Consider the following 20,393-nt stretch of genomic DNA (forward strand, 5'->3'; position numbering starts at 1 on the left):
TAGTAATTATTATGTAATTAAAATATGCCTTTCCAATCTATAATTCCATCTTTAATAAAATCAACAGAAATATTGATACCTTTATTTCGTATTGATATTGGTTATTTGTAGCATTTCTTGTAATTTTGGTTTATATTTCATTTAGCTGTAATAAAGGGCGTGAATAGCCACTCGATGCCCTAGTGGGGGACATAAATAAGAAGTCAAGGGCTTAGCATAATGGTCTCGCTACAAAGAAGCTTTTTGTTCCAGCGTTTAAAAAAGCGAAGCACCTAAGTAGGCTTTTCTTTTAAATATGAACAAAAGAGCGTGTCACTTTGTCACTATTGTTCTTTCCGAAACCCGCTCTCATTTTTTAGATAAGGAATATTAACACAGCCGGATTCAATGTAAATTATTGCATAATACTAGGAATATATAAGCTCTAAATCTCATTAAGACATAAAGTTCAAATTATAATTAAGAAAAATATAATGAAATTTGAATAATTTAAATTTTACTAATTTACTTAATTTTCGTACGATTACCACACTAATGAGAGCTTATATGGAAGCTTTTTCTTAACACACTAATAGTATTCAATTTTCATATATTGTTTATAAAACTCCAATTCTGTACCTATTATACCATATGCATGCAATTTATCCAATAGTCTTTATACGATAGTGTCGAATGCCTTCGCCAGATCCAAGAAAAGTGCTTTAATGTTTACTGAGAATTAAAAGCAATTGATTTCGAGAGAGTAAACAAACCGATTATGAAATAAAATATTTTGTTTATTTATAAACTTAGTAAAATTACTCTCAGAGCTTCTTCAAATACTTCTGCGTAGTTGTTTTTCTGTAAGGCAACCTAACCTTGGACTTGTGCCATTAAATGGTAATAAGCCTAACTGGCCTTACACTGGCGTATTTAGACCTAAATTTATTTGCTTGGTTGTTCGGCCCACAGCAATTGCAAATAAAAGCAACGCACGAAAACTTAATGGACTGCAAAGACAGGCCTGTCTTGTCATAACAAAAGCAATAAGAACCGCAACTCCAAGATCTTGCTTTGCACTAACAAGATGCTCAACAGCTTTTCAGGCAGAGGTGTTTGCCATTCTAGAAATTGATACAAGGAAAGAAATTCAAAGATCTGGAAATGGATGGAATTGTCTAGTTTAATAGTCTGCGTTAGAGGCAAGCACCTAAGCACCGAGAACCAGTTCCAAGCTAATGTAAGAGTGTAGGGATGCACTGACATGTTGGGTAAGAGAAATTCGGTCAGAGAGACACCCGAGTGGAGAGATCGAACACATGCTCGCAAGATCATTCCTGCCAATGGGTTCTGAGCCTTACGTAGGACTGAGAAGCGGACACATTTCTCATGCTCTAAATAACTGGTCAAGGAAAAAAAGTTGGGAAAATTAGAAGGAACAATGGGTCTACCAAATCCAATGTGAGCTAAATCAGCCTGGCTGCTGACTCGAGATAGGGGAACGCTAACAGAGCTAACTGGAGTTAGGTCACTATAATCTCTATAGGTACCTGCATCTTATAGTCTAAGTTAATACTTTCGAATATTTGTTCATGCCACGTAATGAACTAAAAAATGTAGACTGAGAAGCTTGCTCTCGTTTATTAAGGAAACGGGTCTGCTTTATCATTACTACTATTACATTGAACGTAGAAAACTAAAACTAAAAATCGGTTATTTTATTACTAATTCCTATTATTTGATCGATAGAAAATCTAGAAAATAAGCCCACTAAAGCAAATAATGACAAAAAAAAACCTATGGACACATTGCGTGATGTGAGATGAAATGGTGCAGTGACATACCGTACTCCTCGCATTGCGTACCTTAGACGACCCTACCTCCCTGGTGCTGATACCCATCTTCTTGTGCTGGCGTAACTGCACCGGGTAGATAATCTGGTAGTAGTGAGAGCCGATATTCCTTACCATTTCTTGGTTCTGTGTATATTCTCGGAGTAGTCGTTCTACTTCACCTGGAAAAAGAAACTTATTTAATATTTATGATATGTTTCTTATAAATTGAAAAGGGAAGTAGTAGGATCTTATGATCTTATTTATTTACTAGCTTTAGCATTCTATTCTTCAGTTCAAAATCTTAATAAGTTTGAATAAGTCTGACTAAAAATTTGTACTAAAAAGGCTTTGTGCAAGGCCAGAGGCTTCCCACTACCATGTAATTTCTTCAATTATACAGGTTGGAGAATCAATCATTATGTATAAACAGGCGCTTAAAAGCAAAGTGTATGTAATCTAACTGTTTAAAAAAAGTTTTTATCTTCTCCCGAAGATGCTAACAGCGTTAGCGAAACACGTGTCGAGAGTAAGATAAAGAAGTTTTTTAGTGATTAAACTCGTAATTCGAATGTCACACCAAAGGTTCCCACTATATGACTACTGAAATGATTGTAAAAGCAGAAGATAAATCCAGCACTTATATGGAAACGCTAGTAGAGATATTTGAGTGTCCATTTGCAAACATCCAAAAGCGAATCCCACATTAATTCCGGTAGGAGTATACTTAAGTAAATTTACTAAGCCATTAATCATATAGCTAATATTATTACTGTCTGACTATTCTGCCTAACATATCCTTTTATCATTTGAATTTTCATGCTAACCTTCTTGATTTAAAATATTATTACTTTTATTTACAATGAAAAATAAAAATATTGAATTTCAATTAGGACGATCTATAATACTCTCTGAAGTGTAGGTTTCATAAGTAAAAGATCTAACAGCAAAAATTATACACCTTTGATTTGATGCCAAGCATTCTTAATCAAAACCCTTTGGAGAATTTATTTGGTAGGATAAGGCAATGGGGACAGAGAAATGTTAATCTAACTGCTGTCGATTTTATTATAAGAGTCTGTTGGTTAAACAACTAGTGTTCTTAGTCTGTTGGAACTATGTAAAATTGTGAAATGTGAAAAAAACTCCTTTGGGCACTACAAAGACTGGTTTCTAAAACTGATATATTATACATATATAATTTCTTCTATAAGAATTCCTTTATGCATGTTTAAGTTAAATAAATTGTATTTCTTTACAGGACTGTCTAAAGATGAGGAGAATAAAGAAGAGATATTCAGTTAAGTTCCAACCAAGGTACCACAAATTACACAATATACAAACCCATCGAGATACAACCTCTCATATGTTTCGGACACATTTTATTCAGCATGTAATGTTTAAAATGTATAAGCTATTTTTTTTTAATTATAACTTTGTAAGTGTAACCTTCATTTAATATTTAAAGATTTTCAATGCATGGAAATTGAATACCTTCTGTTTAATTTATGAAATGTTTTTTCATAAACTATTTCGGTTTTTCTATATTGAATGATGAATGGTAGTACAGCAAGGCTAGCCAAAATATTTAAATAGCCCGCCTAAAATAGTGCGCAGCGCACCATCTAGTAATAAAAGCTATAAGCCATTATATATTCCAGACCAATAGATGTCTCTTTGCAGGCTTATCCCCATTCTAATGTTCATTCCAGGTCTTATAATTTTTTTTTTAAAAACGGGATTACAAGAGATATTTAAAATTATTGGACAGCGTCTCTGATATGTGGATTTTCGAAAATTTATGAGATGCTTCTGTATGACTGTTTATTTTTTCTAAAGGGTCAGTCGGGCAAATAGTCCGATTTTGCGCAATTTTTTGCTGGTGTTTTGGATATAAGGGCTCAGGTGGTAATGTGGTATTTACTGAGGTCTCTAAGGCCTTCGATAAAATTGACCATGATATATGACTTAAAAAAACTTCAAGGCTTGATCGTAGTCCGAGTTGGTTGTTTTACCTTTTTAGGGCGGGATGATACTCTTAGGAGTGAAACGCGTATCATCATTATACGTAGATTTAATTATTCAATACATTTTGACCGAGACTTGGTCTAGTTTTCTTTTGATTTGGTTATATCAAGGTCTCTTATAAAATATGGACGACTTCTTTTAATTAGTCGTATAAGCCCGCACAATTTGTTGTGTCATCAGACATGCCACAGGGCAGCAATCTTCGCTCATTTCTAATTATTTGCAGGCGATTTGAAAGTACTTGACTGTGGAGACTTACGAGGATGGCGAGAATCTCTATTGTAGTTTAGACGCTGTTGAAGAATGGTTTGTTTAGAATCAGCTGTTGTCGACAAATGGTCGGTGATGTCTATTAGTAGAAAGAGATCTTCCGTAAAATAGGATTATCATGTTGGTGATTCCATTTTGATCACATCCCACAGTGCACGAAGTTTGAGATAACAATTGGTGACCAACTTTCTTTTGCCGACCAAATCGAGACGGTAGTGTCTGGTTCAAGGCTGACGCTAAGTTTGTGTCAACACCCTTACAGCTCTGTTTAACCCTCTAGTTAGGAGTAGACTAGAGTTTAACTCTGTTATTTGATCACCTTTGTATCAGAGATATATAAAAGAATTGGAATTTTTTGAAATACCTGCCATTTAAAGAGGACCTAGTTTATCTCCCAGGAGGGGTCACTTTCAAAGTCTACTTAAGCTTAGAAAACTACATTCAATCTCGTGTTTATATAAGTTTATAGGTGGTGTCATTGTGTATCCCTCTTTGTTGAACAGAACTAATTTTAATGTCCCAAGAATTTCTGCTAGACAGAGCAATTTTTTTTTACCTACCACAAGCTCGTACTTAAATCAATTACTTAGAATTACCTAGAAGGGATGTCGTTTTTCTCTATTTAGTGAGTAACACTATATTAGTCTTGTTAGGGTTAATGAAAAACCCGTTAATAAAGTACCCGCTTTCAGAATGACTCTAAGTCAGATGGATCATAAAAATATAAATATCTTCTCTATTATCTAGCAATGTCATCCGTAATATTGAAGCCACCAGTGTTACAAGACTTGTTGATAAGGCTAATCGTAATACCCAGAAGCCCCTAAAAGTAACTCTGTTAATTTTAAGCGATGTATCAGTCGTACTAAAAAATCGTAAAAAATTCATTGATAATCACCGATCTACATTGAGGCCAATCATTTTCCAATGCAGTTAAAGACACTCCAGAAAATGTAACAAAATACTAAAAGCGTGATGCACTTATGGCGAAGAAAACCTTGTTTTAAGATACGTCAATGCCTTTCCTAAATTTACAATGAAAAATATCAATCATGGTCATCAAAGTACTAGCTAATTTTACAAAAGGTTGTTTACTCAAATGCATCTTCGTTAGGAATAGTTAGGATGAAGTTATCAGGATTTTATCCATTATATTTCGTTCGCACAGTCTTTCCATGGATCACAAAGGGCATGGAGCAAAGGAATGATAGGTTAACAAGGCGATAAACTGTATTGTCTAGATTTCCTGGTTTCGAAAGAACCACAACTCTGACATCTGTCCCAAAGTAGTAATGTGGACTTAATATGGAAAATATTCTGCGAGACTGCTGATATTCACGAGATCAGATCATTAACATAGATCAAGAAAATTGGAGCTGGTCAATGATTGTATCATCAAATATCTTAGACAAGTCATGAAATCATATGCTTGAATAAATCATATATCATATATTGCTGATTCAATAAATATTTCTTATGTCATTCCCATACTTTCCTTTAAAATAATAAAAAATATTTTTAACAACGTTTGTTTTAATGTATTGGATAAAGCTATCAAAAAGGTGAAATAAACAAGGGAATTGGATTTTATATTGATATTTAGGGCAAGCGTTTGTTTTCCCTGTAAATGTCAGGATTAGTTGAAACTTGGAGATGAATGGGGGTGAAAACATCTTCGTACGACGTATTACGCAAACCTTCTGTCTACTTAAAGTAATTGACTTAAGGGGAGAGAGAGACCTACATGAATATTATATATGATGGTTTTCTTTGTTCTTCTCTCTGCCAGGACGCATATAATTTATATATAGTAATAAAATCTTTAAAGAAATTGTCCAAAAAGGCTGCTAAATATATTTTTACATAAATTTCCTTTTCAAATCTTTATATTGATTATTATTTTATGAATAATGAGCGGATTCAAAACTTCTTATATTACACTAATAAAAAGTTATATAAGACTTAAGTCAAATATAAAAACATAAATGAAAAAAGGCATTTCATCGCAAAAATCTACATAAAATATTAGCGAACTTTCAGGGTTAGAAGCTCTTAAAAAAAAAAACAAATATATACGTATATATACATAAATAAGTCATTTTATATGCCGAAACTTTTTCAAGACTCGTTAAGATGAAATATGTGGTGCTTCTTTATCTGAATTTGTAAAACAAATTCCCGCTATTTAATCTAATAAAGGCAGCAGTGAGGATTTCGTTCTTTTAACAACAAAAATCGCTTAAGTTATGCCATAAACAAGCAGCTTATAAACCGGCAAAACATATTGCGTAAACTTAATAAACTTGCGGCAAACGTTCATGCAAGTGAGAAATATATTGAAAAGTTTTCTGCATAAGTCTGCTGCTCAGGAAATCTGAAGTTAACGTATACAAAATCAAGTGGAATATCAAATGAGACGTTATTGCGTCTATACTTTTTTTTCTCTGCGAGGACATAAAATTACTTTTTAGCAGTAAAGTTGTATAACTTGATTTGGGGGTTAAAATATGCTCAATATGGCCACTTTATTTAAAAATCCCTATAGAAATATTTAATTACTTTCTTATTTCAAAGGTAAAGGCAAAATTGCCAATTTTTATACACTGTACACTGTCGTCTTATATGCATTTCGTAACCAGGGGTGGAAAATTCAAAATTACATTCCAAGAAAACTATTGACCTTACGATGTCGTCGCTGTAAAATAAATTATACCCTAGACTTCGTCTTCAGCGTGCGAAAGTCATATTTCGTCCTCTCGAATGTGGAAACTCAAGGGGTGCATTTTAAAAACTAGTTTTTTTTAATTATCTCTTTGGGAAACTTTCACTTTGAAGCTAGGACTTCAAAAAGATGCAGCAGTTGACATTCCAACTCGTATTCCCCATTCAATAAAAGATTTTGCTATAAAATATTGAAATTTTTGTTGAATCTTAGGAAAATGATTGAAATTTTTCAATGTTTGTAGTTCATAAGCCGACTATCTCTCCCTATGTTCTTGCAGAACTTAACAAACAGGTTAAAACTGTTTTGACCTATTTATGGAGATAATTTAGAATTTTTTTTTGATTTAAAAAAAATTATCGAGCCTATAAAAATTCTGATCTTACCATTTATTAGAAAAAAATTAGATTAAAAAGAATACATATCGATGGGCTTATAAGGTATTTTATGACTGCTTCCAATTTCATGTTAAGATCTGGAATATATAGGGGATAGGCGGTACGTTTGAGACGTGTTTTTTTTTAAGGATCGCAGCTTTGTTGAAATGAATACAATTAGGAATCTTAAAGTCAGTTATATCAAAACAAAGATATTTGTTAAAGTAAATCAAAACTTTACTTAAAAAAAAACTTTTGTTAATGACAAATGTTCCAAAACGCATACGCATAAACATTATAAAATTCTATGGAAAAATAAAATCCAAAGAAAAGTCATTTAAATTTTGACCATTGTAGTGTTGTTCGTGTAAGCATTTGCTAAAGAATTCTACACTCGTTATGTTTTTTTTTAACTTTTAAAATACAAAAGTTCTGTCGCTAATAAAATTGTTTATATACTTGTTACAACCTCGATGCAAAAAAAAAATTAAATTAGAATGAATGGTTTTTCGCCTTTCAATGTCTCTCATAAAGAACCCATCTTCTTTCGTTTTGAATTCTACCCAATGCGTGCAATGTTCGAGAATAGTTGATTGGGCAACACCTAATACTTCTGCGTACTGCTTTAATGTTTGAGTTGCATCTTGATCCAATAACGCTAGCAAATCTGCGTCTTCAAATTTTTTTTGGCTGATTTGGGCGATCCTTTTCTTTCACATCAAAATCACCACTTTTGAAGTGTTAATATTAAATCGGCAGGTGTTCGTTTGCGAGGACAATACTAACAAATTTTATAAATTCAGATCACAAAGATGCCGACCCAATTCATATGATGTTTGTCTTCCTCATCGCTTCTTATCGTACAAGGTGCCATTGTTATGGTTGCATGTGCCTGACCCAGACCATCTCATTCACTTATGCCTGTTACCGAGAAGCTTAAACGCCTAATCTCCTGGATAAAGTTCTCAAATTTTCCCTCCGCAGTAGATAGTTTTCCCGTTGTCTTCACCCGTTTTAAAGTCAGTCGTTCCTAACATGGAGAACCAAGGCTGTTTGCAGGCGCCCACTCTGGGTCAGACGCTGTGCCACGAATTTACCAGTTTGGATTTCTTGAAAACTATCGCATATAGCAACTAACCCTTCATTTTTTCATCTTGACCATCAAAAAAATCAGCCATTTTACTATGTACTTTTTTTACCTTTTCACTAGTTGATCTTTGCACTTATCGTCGCTTTCAGGTTATGCCTGCTAGTACATAAACCTCCATTTTAAGTTTTCGTTCCTAACATTGAGAAAAAAGGTTTATTGGTAACCGGATTTATCGTTGGATTGGCCAAACAAAAAATTCAGTAAGAGATATCATACAAATGTGAGTTCTATTAATAAGTCGCACACATTTTGTGTATTTAAATAAGTTGACGTAGTTATTTAGATCAGTGCCACCCTATAATGAGATCAGTCTTCAGATAAAATGGATATAGAAAATAATAAGATTCAAAGTTACTGGCTCTTATTGTTATTAAAGCAAGTATGTTTTAATTCACTTCCAATCCATATTTGCGTGGAATTTTTTTATTTTCTGATGAGCTTTTGATTTTTCATAATAATCCTTGAATATTTATCATTTTACAGTTTCAGTTATAGAATATGGCAGATAAACGTCAGCTTTGGTAGTAGGTTATTGAAATTTGGTGGGTCTTTTTGATTTTTACATATATTTTTACATATAGGTTAATGCAGATAATTTTAGACGCTAGATAACGTAAATTACTATTATTGAGTTCGACCAATCAAAAGACAAAACGGAAGTTGGAGATGGTTTAAAAGATGTTACATATTGCCAGATTTCTTAATATTTGTAGAGTCTATAGTACCTAAAACTGAATCTGGAGAAGGTGTATAAGAACTTTTATGGACTCTTAATAGTCCACAGTTAGTACCATATATGGGATATAATGAGTTTAAAACCTCTTTATTAGTAACTTTTTTATAAAAACAGTAACAAAGACAAAGTGGATGAAGTTAGATAAGAACTGAGTTACTTCCATTAACAAAATTTCTTTACAAATTCATACATTAAAAAGGTTGGGTTATACGCGATAACAACGTATGATGGATATGACTGATAATGTCTAGTATAAATTATTCCCTCGTCTTGCAGTAACCGCTGTTCACATACAGGATACTTTTGAATATGTGCGTTTATGAATAAGGCATAAGCGGTTTGTAACCACTTTTTATTAGAACTCTGTTTTTTATAAAAATTAATTGATATTGAAAATCTTTAATACAGTGGCACATATGCTAACGGCAGTTTACCAGTCTGGAGAACACTAATTGGTAGTGTTTATTTAAAGTGCAGTTGTAAAAACCCTTAACTGGCAAATTGGTTTACCTTTATCTTACAAATATGCAAATACTGGTCAATGTTCGTTATTTAAGCTTTTACTTAAATAAATCATAGTTGTAAAAATTATAGGATAGTTTTTGTTAAAAGTACAAGCCCTGAAATCAAAGCTCTATGCACCAAAGTTATAAAACTTAAAAAAAAACAATAACCTGCTAGTATGTACCTTTTGGCCAAAGTCAGTAACCTACCTCACATTGCACTATACAACATGTACTAAATCAAAATAAAATAAATATACCTTCCAGTGTGGATGCTTACATTTAATACTGTATGAAATTCAGGATAGTAAAATTAAAAGGGATTAAATAAATTACTATTTCAGTAGATAGCCAATTTAAAGACCTTTAGACACTAGACAATAATTAATAAATTAAGGAGCCATTAAATAATATAAATTAGCCATTATGACTAGATCCAAAATCGAAATAGCAATAACATTCCTTTTATCTGGTTTGACCCATTGTGCAGATTCAAGGACAGTTGCTGACTAAGATCCAATCAATAACGTCATTAGGCAAGCCAAGAGGCAAGAAATCCTCCTGATAAAGCTCTAATTTATGATGGGAAATGGAAACAGCTTAATACCTTGCATAAGATTTAGCTTAAGACCCTGCATAATACCAGGCGTAAGACTCTAAAATTAACAAGTGAAACCTCAAAAATATCGGAAACTTAAAAACCATGAGAAAACGTTTTGCAAAGACTAGGAAACAAGCATACCGCAAGATGTTGGACGGCCTTTTATAAACTGAATTAAAGTAATTTTTCACATTATATGGCTAGTGTTGCCATGAGGCTACCTTGAGGTCCAATCCCAACCTCGATAAATTAAACTTGTTAACCTAAAAACCACATCATTTGGAAAGAAAACCAAAAGGCAATTTCTGGGTACCTCTTTGATGGATAATTCCACAAAGATCCAGTTTTACAAGAATTGATAATACAACGTTGTCCTACTTAGATTTAAGTTGCAGCGAGTACGGAAATCAATCTAATCCCATAAGGCAAAGTATTCCAATTATAGGAAAACCAATGGCAACAGCAGCCCGGCATCGAAAATGCCAATACGTAACAAGTTGATCCTTGAGCATGGCGTACGTGACCAATGACAAAGGACAGACAGATAGGAGAATCACTTTAGTCAGAGAAAGAGAAAAAAACAACCTGATTCCAGTAAATTGCTTAAAATTCAAAATCAAGAACAGCTAACGCCATCTAGATATGTTATTTTTTGCATTGGGTCATTAAGCCACTTTACACTAGATGTCGTGATCAGTACCATTTTAATGCTATATTAAATTATTACGTTATAAAAGCAACCAAAAAAAAAAAATAAATTGATTGTACAGGTTGGTATTTAGGTTTGTTGTTAAAATTTAAGAAATGATAATTGATGGCTTTGGTAATGCCTACAGATTTCTTTACGGAATATACTGACACAAAAAGGCAAATCCGATGGTACGCGAGTATCACTTATTTTAGCACCAGTGCTACGAATATGTCTATGATATTTTTCTTCTGTTCGGCAAGTTGTAATGTTCAGGCAAGACGTGCTTTGAGAGTTGATTCCGCAGACCACTTCTCCATAAAAACGAGTCTCGATTTAACGATGTTCTATGAATGAATTCTCTGCAGATTAACTCGGTTTTCGTGAGTCCCTAGATGCAATTATATGGGACAGTTTGACAGATCACCTACCTTGATGAAACAGTCAGGTCCGCCATCTTTCTTGAATATGCAAATCTGTCAAGCTTTTAGTTATCTCTGGATCTCCTACAAGACGTATGACCTTCTTCTGGATGGAATAAAGAAACTTTAAAGTGTGTTTGGATGCAGAGCTCCATGTATGAATATCTAAGCTTTCTAAAGCGTTAATAGTTGTTGTGTAGTATGGAGCCGCTTCGTTTAAAAAAAAAAACCCAAGTTTTGAAAAGTCGCTTGTGCTATTCCGACTACATGGTCATGCCAAGACATATGGCTTTCAATGTCCACCTAACAAGCGAACTGATGAAGACAGTGGATATCAGTTTAAGTCATCTGGTTGGACGACTTATAGGAACATACTAAAGTACTGTCATCAGCCAAGCGGTAAATAGGATTAAAATTTTGTCGAGGTCGTTGGTATATAACAGAAAGAGGATAAAGGATAAAAGACATTCCTGAGGGACAGCAGCGTTAATTTGGAACCTCTACGAGATATGTTCATTAACGACAAGCTGAATGGATCGGTTCTCTAGGACGCTTCCAAGTCAAGCAACGAGAGTTAGTGCCAAACGATAAGAATACTGTACTGTGAATATAGGAATTTCTTAAGAATATGTCAATCTGGTAACTTCTTCAACGCCATATTGACAGCTGTCCATCAGTTGTCATCTAAAAAAAAGTAATGGATTTTCTAATAATTATCTGTACTCGACCTCGTAAACCCAGTTATTTCTCATTACGTTTAGGTAGTTGTAGTATTTTGTCTGTAAAAAAAATCTGTAGGGTGAATTGTACCCGGATTGAACTTATTTTTGCTTTTCATTACAACTTAGTACGGTGTATTTTACGAAGTTTGTCTGTGTTTCCATCGGGCGTTTGAGCTCATTATATAGCGTTTTGTAGTCGGGAGAAACAAGTGTTTTATTTTTCGCTAATTGCAAATTCTTATTTTGCGAACCGACGTGAAACTTTAAACGGGTAGCTTTCTGGAGCACGATCTAACAAATACAATTTATTTCAAAAGTTCTTGCCAGACTTTGTCGAATGCCTTGATATAATATCCAGTCGTTACGGGGTTCACCATATTTCTCGATAGTCTCGGTTCAAACATGCAAGACGATCATCGCGCCAGTAGACCTGTGTTTTCGAAAACTAAAATGACGGTCGCTAATGATGTTAGTGGACTCCACGTATTTTAGGTGCACAAATTTTTCTACTACCTTAGCGATTGCCGGGACTAACGCAATCGGACCATAATTGATGGGCACTGTCCTTTTTCCTTTTTTGGTTAAAATATCGGTTGAATCCACGCAAATTTCCAGTGTCCAGGGAAGACCGCTGCTCTGTATGAAACAGAAAATAATTTGCACATTTGCCGTTGGTGTCACTGCACATTTTTTTAATACTATTGATGGTTTTCTATTAGGGCCAGTGGCCAGGGGCCTGGTGTTACTGTTCTATGAGAACTTTTTTAAGCTATTCTGAGACGGAAGACTATCTCTGGCATCGAAAAAGCCTTTTTTGACCAAGTCGTGTGGTGTTTTGCCTTGTGGGTCTACGGTACAGTTTAATCTGACCCAGCAGCTCTGCCTTTTCCATTGTGGTCATTGCAATAGAACCATGTTTCCTAGTCAATGGTAGATCTTTTTGCATACCGAAGCCAAATATTTTTTGTTTGAAATATGCTAACTGAGTTCTAGTAGCACTACGAAGGGGCATTCAGTATTTTAACATAAAGAAACATTTATGTGATCTAACAACTTAAGAACAAACTAGTCACCTTAACTTAATTATATGCAAACATATTTAATATTCTGCTTGAATCATGTTAATATCACGTAAATGAGAAATTCCCTTTAGAACATTTTAATATTTGAATAAAATGGAAAATTAACTCACCTGCAGGACTCTCTTCGATCCAGAAAGACTCGTCGAGGGTATAGTCCGCCTCTGAAATAGAGAAAAAATTTAATTTTCTGCAGATATACGGAATACGGCTATGAATTTTTATGAGAATTTTCACGAAAAATCTAAATCAAGATAAAACAAAATACCTTAGCATAATTTATGAGATATACCAAAATATATAAAGTTTTTAGTGTTACCCAATTTTAATGAACGGAAAGAAAAAGGGCACTTTGGATAAAACATTGCAGTTGACAGTATTCAATTTTAGGGCACGCCGATTCCTAATATTTATTTCGATTGGTTAATATGCCTTCTCAATGCATTCCGTGAACATAAAAACGTTAATATACAATCAATGAAAAAAGGAAAACCCTATCATTCCAAGAGAGCTGTCAGTGAAAAAGCACTATATTTTGGTACTGTTATAGAATCAGTAAAAAAATGCACTTTTTTTACTGTAGTTGATTTATTGGCTATTAATGTTTTTTTTTATTAATTTTTATTTATTAAATTGTTTTATTTATCTATTTTTCTTTCCCTCATTATTGTAGTTTTTCCTAAGATTATTTTTTTCTATGTAGGTTGTATGGGAAGAACAGCTATGTTGCAGCTAAAGCAACCTATTTGAATAGGTCTGAATTTTGTATTTATATCAAGATTATTATTATTATTATGATCTTATCACTCGTTTTATAAAATTTAAAATATATCCTGCCTTGTTTTATTTTTTTAGTAACTAGTTAGTAATTAAATTTAAGACGCAAAATATTAAAAATAAATTCATAAAATGGCATAAATAAAAAACCTTAATTAAGAAAAATTATTTTATCAAAAATAAAATTCGTATTGATCTATTTCTTCCGAGGCTAAAATTTGCGAAGTATTTGTGGATATAAAAAAAGGTGCTTTCTTCAAACCATCAAAATCTTCAGTCAGTTACCGTTATATTTATTTATTTATCCGGGTCCTTTATAGAGATTTAAAACCTTTCAAAATCAAATAATACATTCATCATAGAAAAATCTCAAAGGAGTTTTTGAAGTTTATTTTAATTTTTTTGCATCCGACATATGCTGCGTTCTTAAAAGGTTACCCTCAATCGATCCGACGCTAGCTTAACATGTTTTTGTAATTCACATCCGTCGAAACGAATCGAGCTTTATGGCATAGAAGTGGTTTTTAATTGTTAAATGCCATTTGAATTTTTAACGCGTTTTTGCTTTTAAAATTCAAATTATTAAAAAAAAAAGTAGCAGCAACGCGGTGAGGGTGTGCCACTAGTAATGCTTTAATAGCCTATTATGTTCCGAGATTTCTAAGCGTAAAAAAACCTCACCCTGTATAAAGAGTTATTTATAGAAATCCCTCTGTTTGCCTACAAGAATTATTTCATTTAATCATCATTAAATACTCAATTACCAAAATATAGATAACTAGACAGCTATTACAAGCCACATTTTGTTTACATGTCTATTTATTAGCTAATTACTGGTAGGCAAATGTGTTTATACGAATTTTTGCTTATAAAGTATGACATTGTGGCAAAGCAATAATAATTGCTGTGGCATTTTGCAATTGCTGTTTCGTAATTCGATAAATAAACCACGTTTTCAGTTATTCCAAGGTATAGTATAATTTGTTTTGCAGACGATACTTGCTAAATTATTAAAGATAACATCTGGGAGGGACTCAAAAATAAAGCTGAGTCAATGGTATATCATTGGTTTAATTTCAGTCTTCTAACTGTTAAAACAAAGTTTATGTGTTTTGCCATGAGTAGATATATCCATCCAGATTTTACTATAATATGTTTACATAATCCTGATTGCCTATATTACGATCACTGCCAGTGTAGAACTAGATGGTGTAAATAGCTTAAAATATTTAGGATTACATTTTGCCAGCCTACTTAAATGGGGTATTCACATTGATGATGTAATAAATAAAAGCCGTAAATTGTTACATAGATTTTACATCTTAAGACAGTCTTTGTCGAAAAAAACAATCTTGCCATTGTATAAATATTTGGTATAATCTGTATCTGTTTAAAGAGGCAGGGATATTTCAAATTCAACATACTTATATAAATTTATATGTATGATAAAATTACTATGCAGTAATAAAATTAACCAAAATAGACCTGAAGTACTTACAGCAACTATAAAGTTTGACAATATTAAGCCTCTTGAATTTGAAAGAAAACCCTGTATTAAAATTAAGTATAAAATTAGGTCTTGGCTTGGGTCCTCTTGAGCAGTTTCTGTCCTAAATTGGACATGTATTGTAATTATTTTTTCGCTTTTTCTTCTTTGCTACCTTACTCTTGTATATCTCACGTGTTCTATCTTAATGTAATTAGATTACACTAAGTATTATTATTATTAGCTTGTAAGTTTAATACTGTTCAAACTGTTAAATATAATTTTGTCTGAATTAGATATATGCAAGTTTTTTGAATGGAAACACAGACACAAACTTACAAATTCAACGTACTTCAAATTACAAATTTGTAACGGCTTCATAAAATTAATTTTTAAATGCACCAAATTTTAATAGTATTATCATTATAATAAATAATGATATAAATATTCTCGTTAAATTTTCCTTATATTCATGGCTTTAAAGCAATTGCAATTTTATCAGATTCTAACTAATCGCCATATAGCACAGAAGATCAATGAAATTTTTGCATTTAATAACCAAATTAAAAATTTATAATTATTAATAAAAAAACTTTATTTAATGAACAGTGAATATTAGGCTAATATTAGTGCGTTATTGGAATAACTAATGATGTACATTAATCTATGAATTTTGTATATTCATTAATAAACAGTAAGTTTATATCAATGCTTTTTTTGTTATTTAATATAACGATGGGTCATACCGACAATATATTCCGAAATCTTACATATTCTATTGCTTCAGCAAGTTTAAATTGGTAGTCGTTAAATTATTGGAAAGTATTAAATTACAGTTTTTAATGAGCACTGCTTATAGGATTGGCAATGAAAATTATTACCTAAAAGACTTATAGTAGATTTAAACAAATCTGATCGATAATTTATTTAAATAAATTATTCATATAAATATCATTTTATGTTTTACAAATATTGTTTTGTTAATAGTAAAATTTTATTAATAGCTGTAATAATTTAAAATTAATAATAAAAAAAATGGTGATGCCAAAATTTAATTTAATGTACGATTTTTAGTAGTTATATACAATAATATTTATTTATTTTTGTTGTTTATTAGAATCCAATAGTTCCGTTAAACAAATTAGCGTGTAATAGTCGATGAATTAATGGAAATTAATCGTTTTTTTTGTGACAACTGCTGATAAAAAAGAAGCTGCAAAAATAGATTTATAATTCTTATTAATAATCAAATAAACAAGTATATTAAACCAACGAATACCTTTTTATATTTTGCTTTAACTGTCTAATAATTGTCATTTCGTTCCAACCAATAATAACTATTAATCGAAATCATTAAAATAACTAGGTACTCATCAAATTTACGTTCAATAAATTGAAGATTACCATTTATTTCATTTAAGTACAAAAATTGTCCAATTACTGCTTATTAGTATAATGTACGTTGTACATAAAATTTTTAATGGAAATTACTCGTTAATTTTTAACACCCAAAAAACTATTAAATATTTAGAGACTAGATTAACAAATTCGATGGTAAATTTAATAAATTAAAATACATTAAATAAATAAACAAAATATTTAGTATGGTAGATAGCATTTATTATTTTATTCGTTTTCCCAATAAGCTCCGTTATATTATCCGTGTTCAGGTTTAGTACGCGTTCATTTATTTCTTGAATATTATACCTGTATTCCTCGTTGTTAGCCTAATCAAACCTCTTTATAAAATTGATAGGCCATCATCTCGTTTATTGGTCCAATCAAGTAATTTATTGTTCGCTAAATTAACAATTAGTTATTTATTAATTTTACATAATAATTGTTCAATCTCTATGAGCTAGATTAACGAATACCATCATTATTATAGACCTAATGAATGATATGTTACATTTGATATACTAATATTTTAATATTAGCGAACTCGATTAATGACTAATAAACTAAAAACGCACTATTTTTGTCAATATACTATTCGTAGTATTAATAATCCTGGTAATTAGGTTAACGTACGTTTTATATTTAATTTTACTGTGCTTACTTAAAATTGTTTTTTTGTGAACATCATAAAAAATTTTAATTTTAAAATACACGAAACATTTCTCAAATATTATTGATTGGTTGTACTAATAAACTCAAATAGTAACTTTTCAGTTAGTCAAAAAAAAAACTAATTTCAATCATTAATTTAAGCAATAAGTATATTAAATTATTAAGTAAAGTTAAAATAAGTTAGAATGGAAATGAAAAATCATAATTGTAAATGACCCATAGTTTTAATGTATTGTTTTACAGTCATTAAGTTTTATTATTAGCATCGTTTTACACTGATTTTATGTTATTATTGCATAATACTATTTATTAACTTAATATACATGTCATATTCATATCATTTCATAAGATTAACGTCTGCAATTCTTAATTTTTTAAAATATTAAAATACATTAAAAAAAAACGTTTTTGATGTTTTAAGTTTAATGCTTCTTAATTAGTTGTACTAATAAACTCGGATATTAACCTCACAAGCGCAAAAAAACTCATTTCAATCATTGATTTAACCAATAAATACATTAAAATATTAAGTAAAGTTAAAATAAGCTAAAATGGAAATGAAATATTCTGTTTGAACATTACCGACAGTTTTTAAGTAACGTTTATTACTATATTGGTTTTACTGCGATTTTATGGTTTTATTTTGTAATATTAGTGATTATCTTAATGTTCTTTTTTTTGTAAAACTCAAAATACCACTCATAAATTCAACTTTTAAAATTCATTGATTTTTGACGGCGCTAAAAAATACAAACAAGAGTCTTCAATTTTCTTTATAATTATAACAGGCTATAAACAGAATATACTATAAATATATAATAAAATATTTAAAGAATCTCTGTAGATTATCCGTTTGATGTGAAACGTTCAATGTTAATCGATTGTAGTAACGTACTCGAAAATTAACTTTAACAACAGCGCAAATGAAACTTTTTTCAACTCTTTTTTTAAACTCTTACAAAAAATAATTAGAAATTTAACAAATAAGTATATTAAAATAATAAATGGCTATAAAATAAATTAAAGTGAAATTAAGAAATTTAATTTGAATATTATCACGAGTTGTTAAGTAACGTTTATTAGTTTTTCGATTTTGGGTGCCCAATATGTTTAATTTAAAAATGCTTATATTGTAAATATATTTTTTGAATTCTTAACTTAAGTTCATAGTTTTAAATTTGATTAGCATCCTTATTTTATTAATAAGTAAGTTTTGTTTATTATTAGCTTCGTTTGCGATTTTATGTTTTTATTGGAAAATACTAGTTATTACCTTAACGTACATTTTATGATCAATTCTAATATTCTTTTCTTGTAAAACTCCTGAATCCCATGAATTAGTTTATCTTTTAATATTAATTAAGTTATTATAAAATATTCATTGATTTTGAGCGGCGGCTTTTAAAAAAATCTAAAACAAAGATTAACGTCTGCAATTCTTATTTTTTCAATATTAAAAAAAATAATTTTAATGTTCTGTTCTTGTGAAACCCCTGAATCCCACTCATTAGTTTATCTTTTAACATTGATTAAGTTATTATAAATTATTCATTCATTACGAATGAGAATTTTAAAAAAATCCAAAGATTAACGTTTGTAATGTTTCTTGATCGGTTGTACTAATAAACTCATATATTAACCTTACTAGCGTAAAAAAAAAAAATTCAGTCATTGATTTAAGCAATAAGTACATTAAAATATTAAGTAAAGTTAAAATAAGTTAAAATGGAAATAAAACGTTTATTACTATCTTGGTTTTACTGTGATTTTATGGTTTTCTTTCGTAATAGCAGTGATTACCTTAATTTACGTTGTGTAATCAATTTTCGTGTTTTTTTGTTAGTAAAATTCCAGAATCCCACTTCTGAATCCGACTTTTAATATTCATTGAATTAATAACAAATATTCATTGATTTTCAATGGAGGCTTAAACAAATGCAAACAAAGATTCTTCAATTTTTTTATTATTAAAATACATAATAGGCTATAAACAAATATACAATAAAATATTAAACAAATGAAAATATAATAAAATATTAAAAGAATCCTTGTAGATTATCCATTCGATGTTTAACCTTTTAATGTTAACGTTAGTAACGAACTCAAAAATTAACTTCTACATCAGTGCAAAACAAATTTTTTTTTACACTAAAAAAAATAATTATAGTAATTTAACAAATAAGTACACTAAAGTAATAAATGACAATAAAATAAGTTTAAGTAAAACTAAAAAAAATTAATTTGAATATTATCGTCAGTTTTTGAGTAACGTTTATTATTTTTTCGATTTTGGATTCTCAATGTTTAATTTTAAATTTTTAATATATCTTTTTAAATTCTTATTTTTAGTTAAAATTATATATATTTTTAAAATTACATATTTTAATTACATATTTTTAAAATTAATTAGCATCCTTATTTTATAAAGTTTTATACGCGTATCTTAAATTTTAATTCTTTATGGTCAACTTAAGGATTAATAATGGTTCACAAATGATCTTTTTAGAATTCAAATTGAATATATACAGTAATGCCATGACTTATTTATGTATAAATTTATAAACCACTTATAATATTTATTACTTTAAAATATTATTTCAAAATTTAAATATGAAATATATTCATTTTAAGCTACAATCATAAAATATTCAGCGACATATGTATTTTGCATTTGTTATTTGCATTTTTCATCAGCGAGCTTATAGCTAGTATCTGTAATTGTTGATTTATTCGGATAAAATCATGCTTTACCGATAATAAATTTCGAATGAGACTTTTATTTTTCAGCGGCTACACTTCGAAATGGACCAAAAAGAAAAAATTGAAACCGATTTATTTTCTATATGATTTTTTTATTGCCATAACGCGTTTATGATCCGCAAGAATAACAACTTAATAAATGATACTCTACTAATAACAAATGGGACCCATAAAAAGTCTGATCACATTGC

At 30.5% G+C, this 20,393-nt stretch overlaps 1 protein-coding gene across 8 annotated transcripts in view; it reads right to left on the minus strand.

Annotated features, from left to right (window-relative positions):
- LOC126735574 (disintegrin and metalloproteinase domain-containing protein 11) overlaps positions 1–20,393 on the minus strand; it is a 593,317-nt gene that overhangs the window by 97,698 nt on the left and 475,226 nt on the right. For 7 of the 8 annotated variants that reach the window (XM_050439613.1, XM_050439644.1, XM_050439629.1 and 4 more), the window contains exons 2-3: positions 13,223–13,273; positions 1,824–1,993 (exon numbers count right to left, since the gene is read on the minus strand). In XM_050439613.1, the coding sequence (XP_050295570.1) occupies positions 1,824–1,993; positions 13,223–13,273 (221 nt within the window). The remainder of the gene's footprint in view (positions 1–1,823; positions 1,994–13,222; positions 13,274–20,393) is intronic. The other variant, XM_050439623.1, reaches the window with a different exon arrangement.

Source organism: Anthonomus grandis, chromosome 1, assembly GCF_022605725.1.
Source record: "Anthonomus grandis grandis chromosome 1, icAntGran1.3, whole genome shotgun sequence".
NCBI classification, from domain to species: Eukaryota; Metazoa; Arthropoda; class Insecta; order Coleoptera; family Curculionidae; genus Anthonomus; species Anthonomus grandis.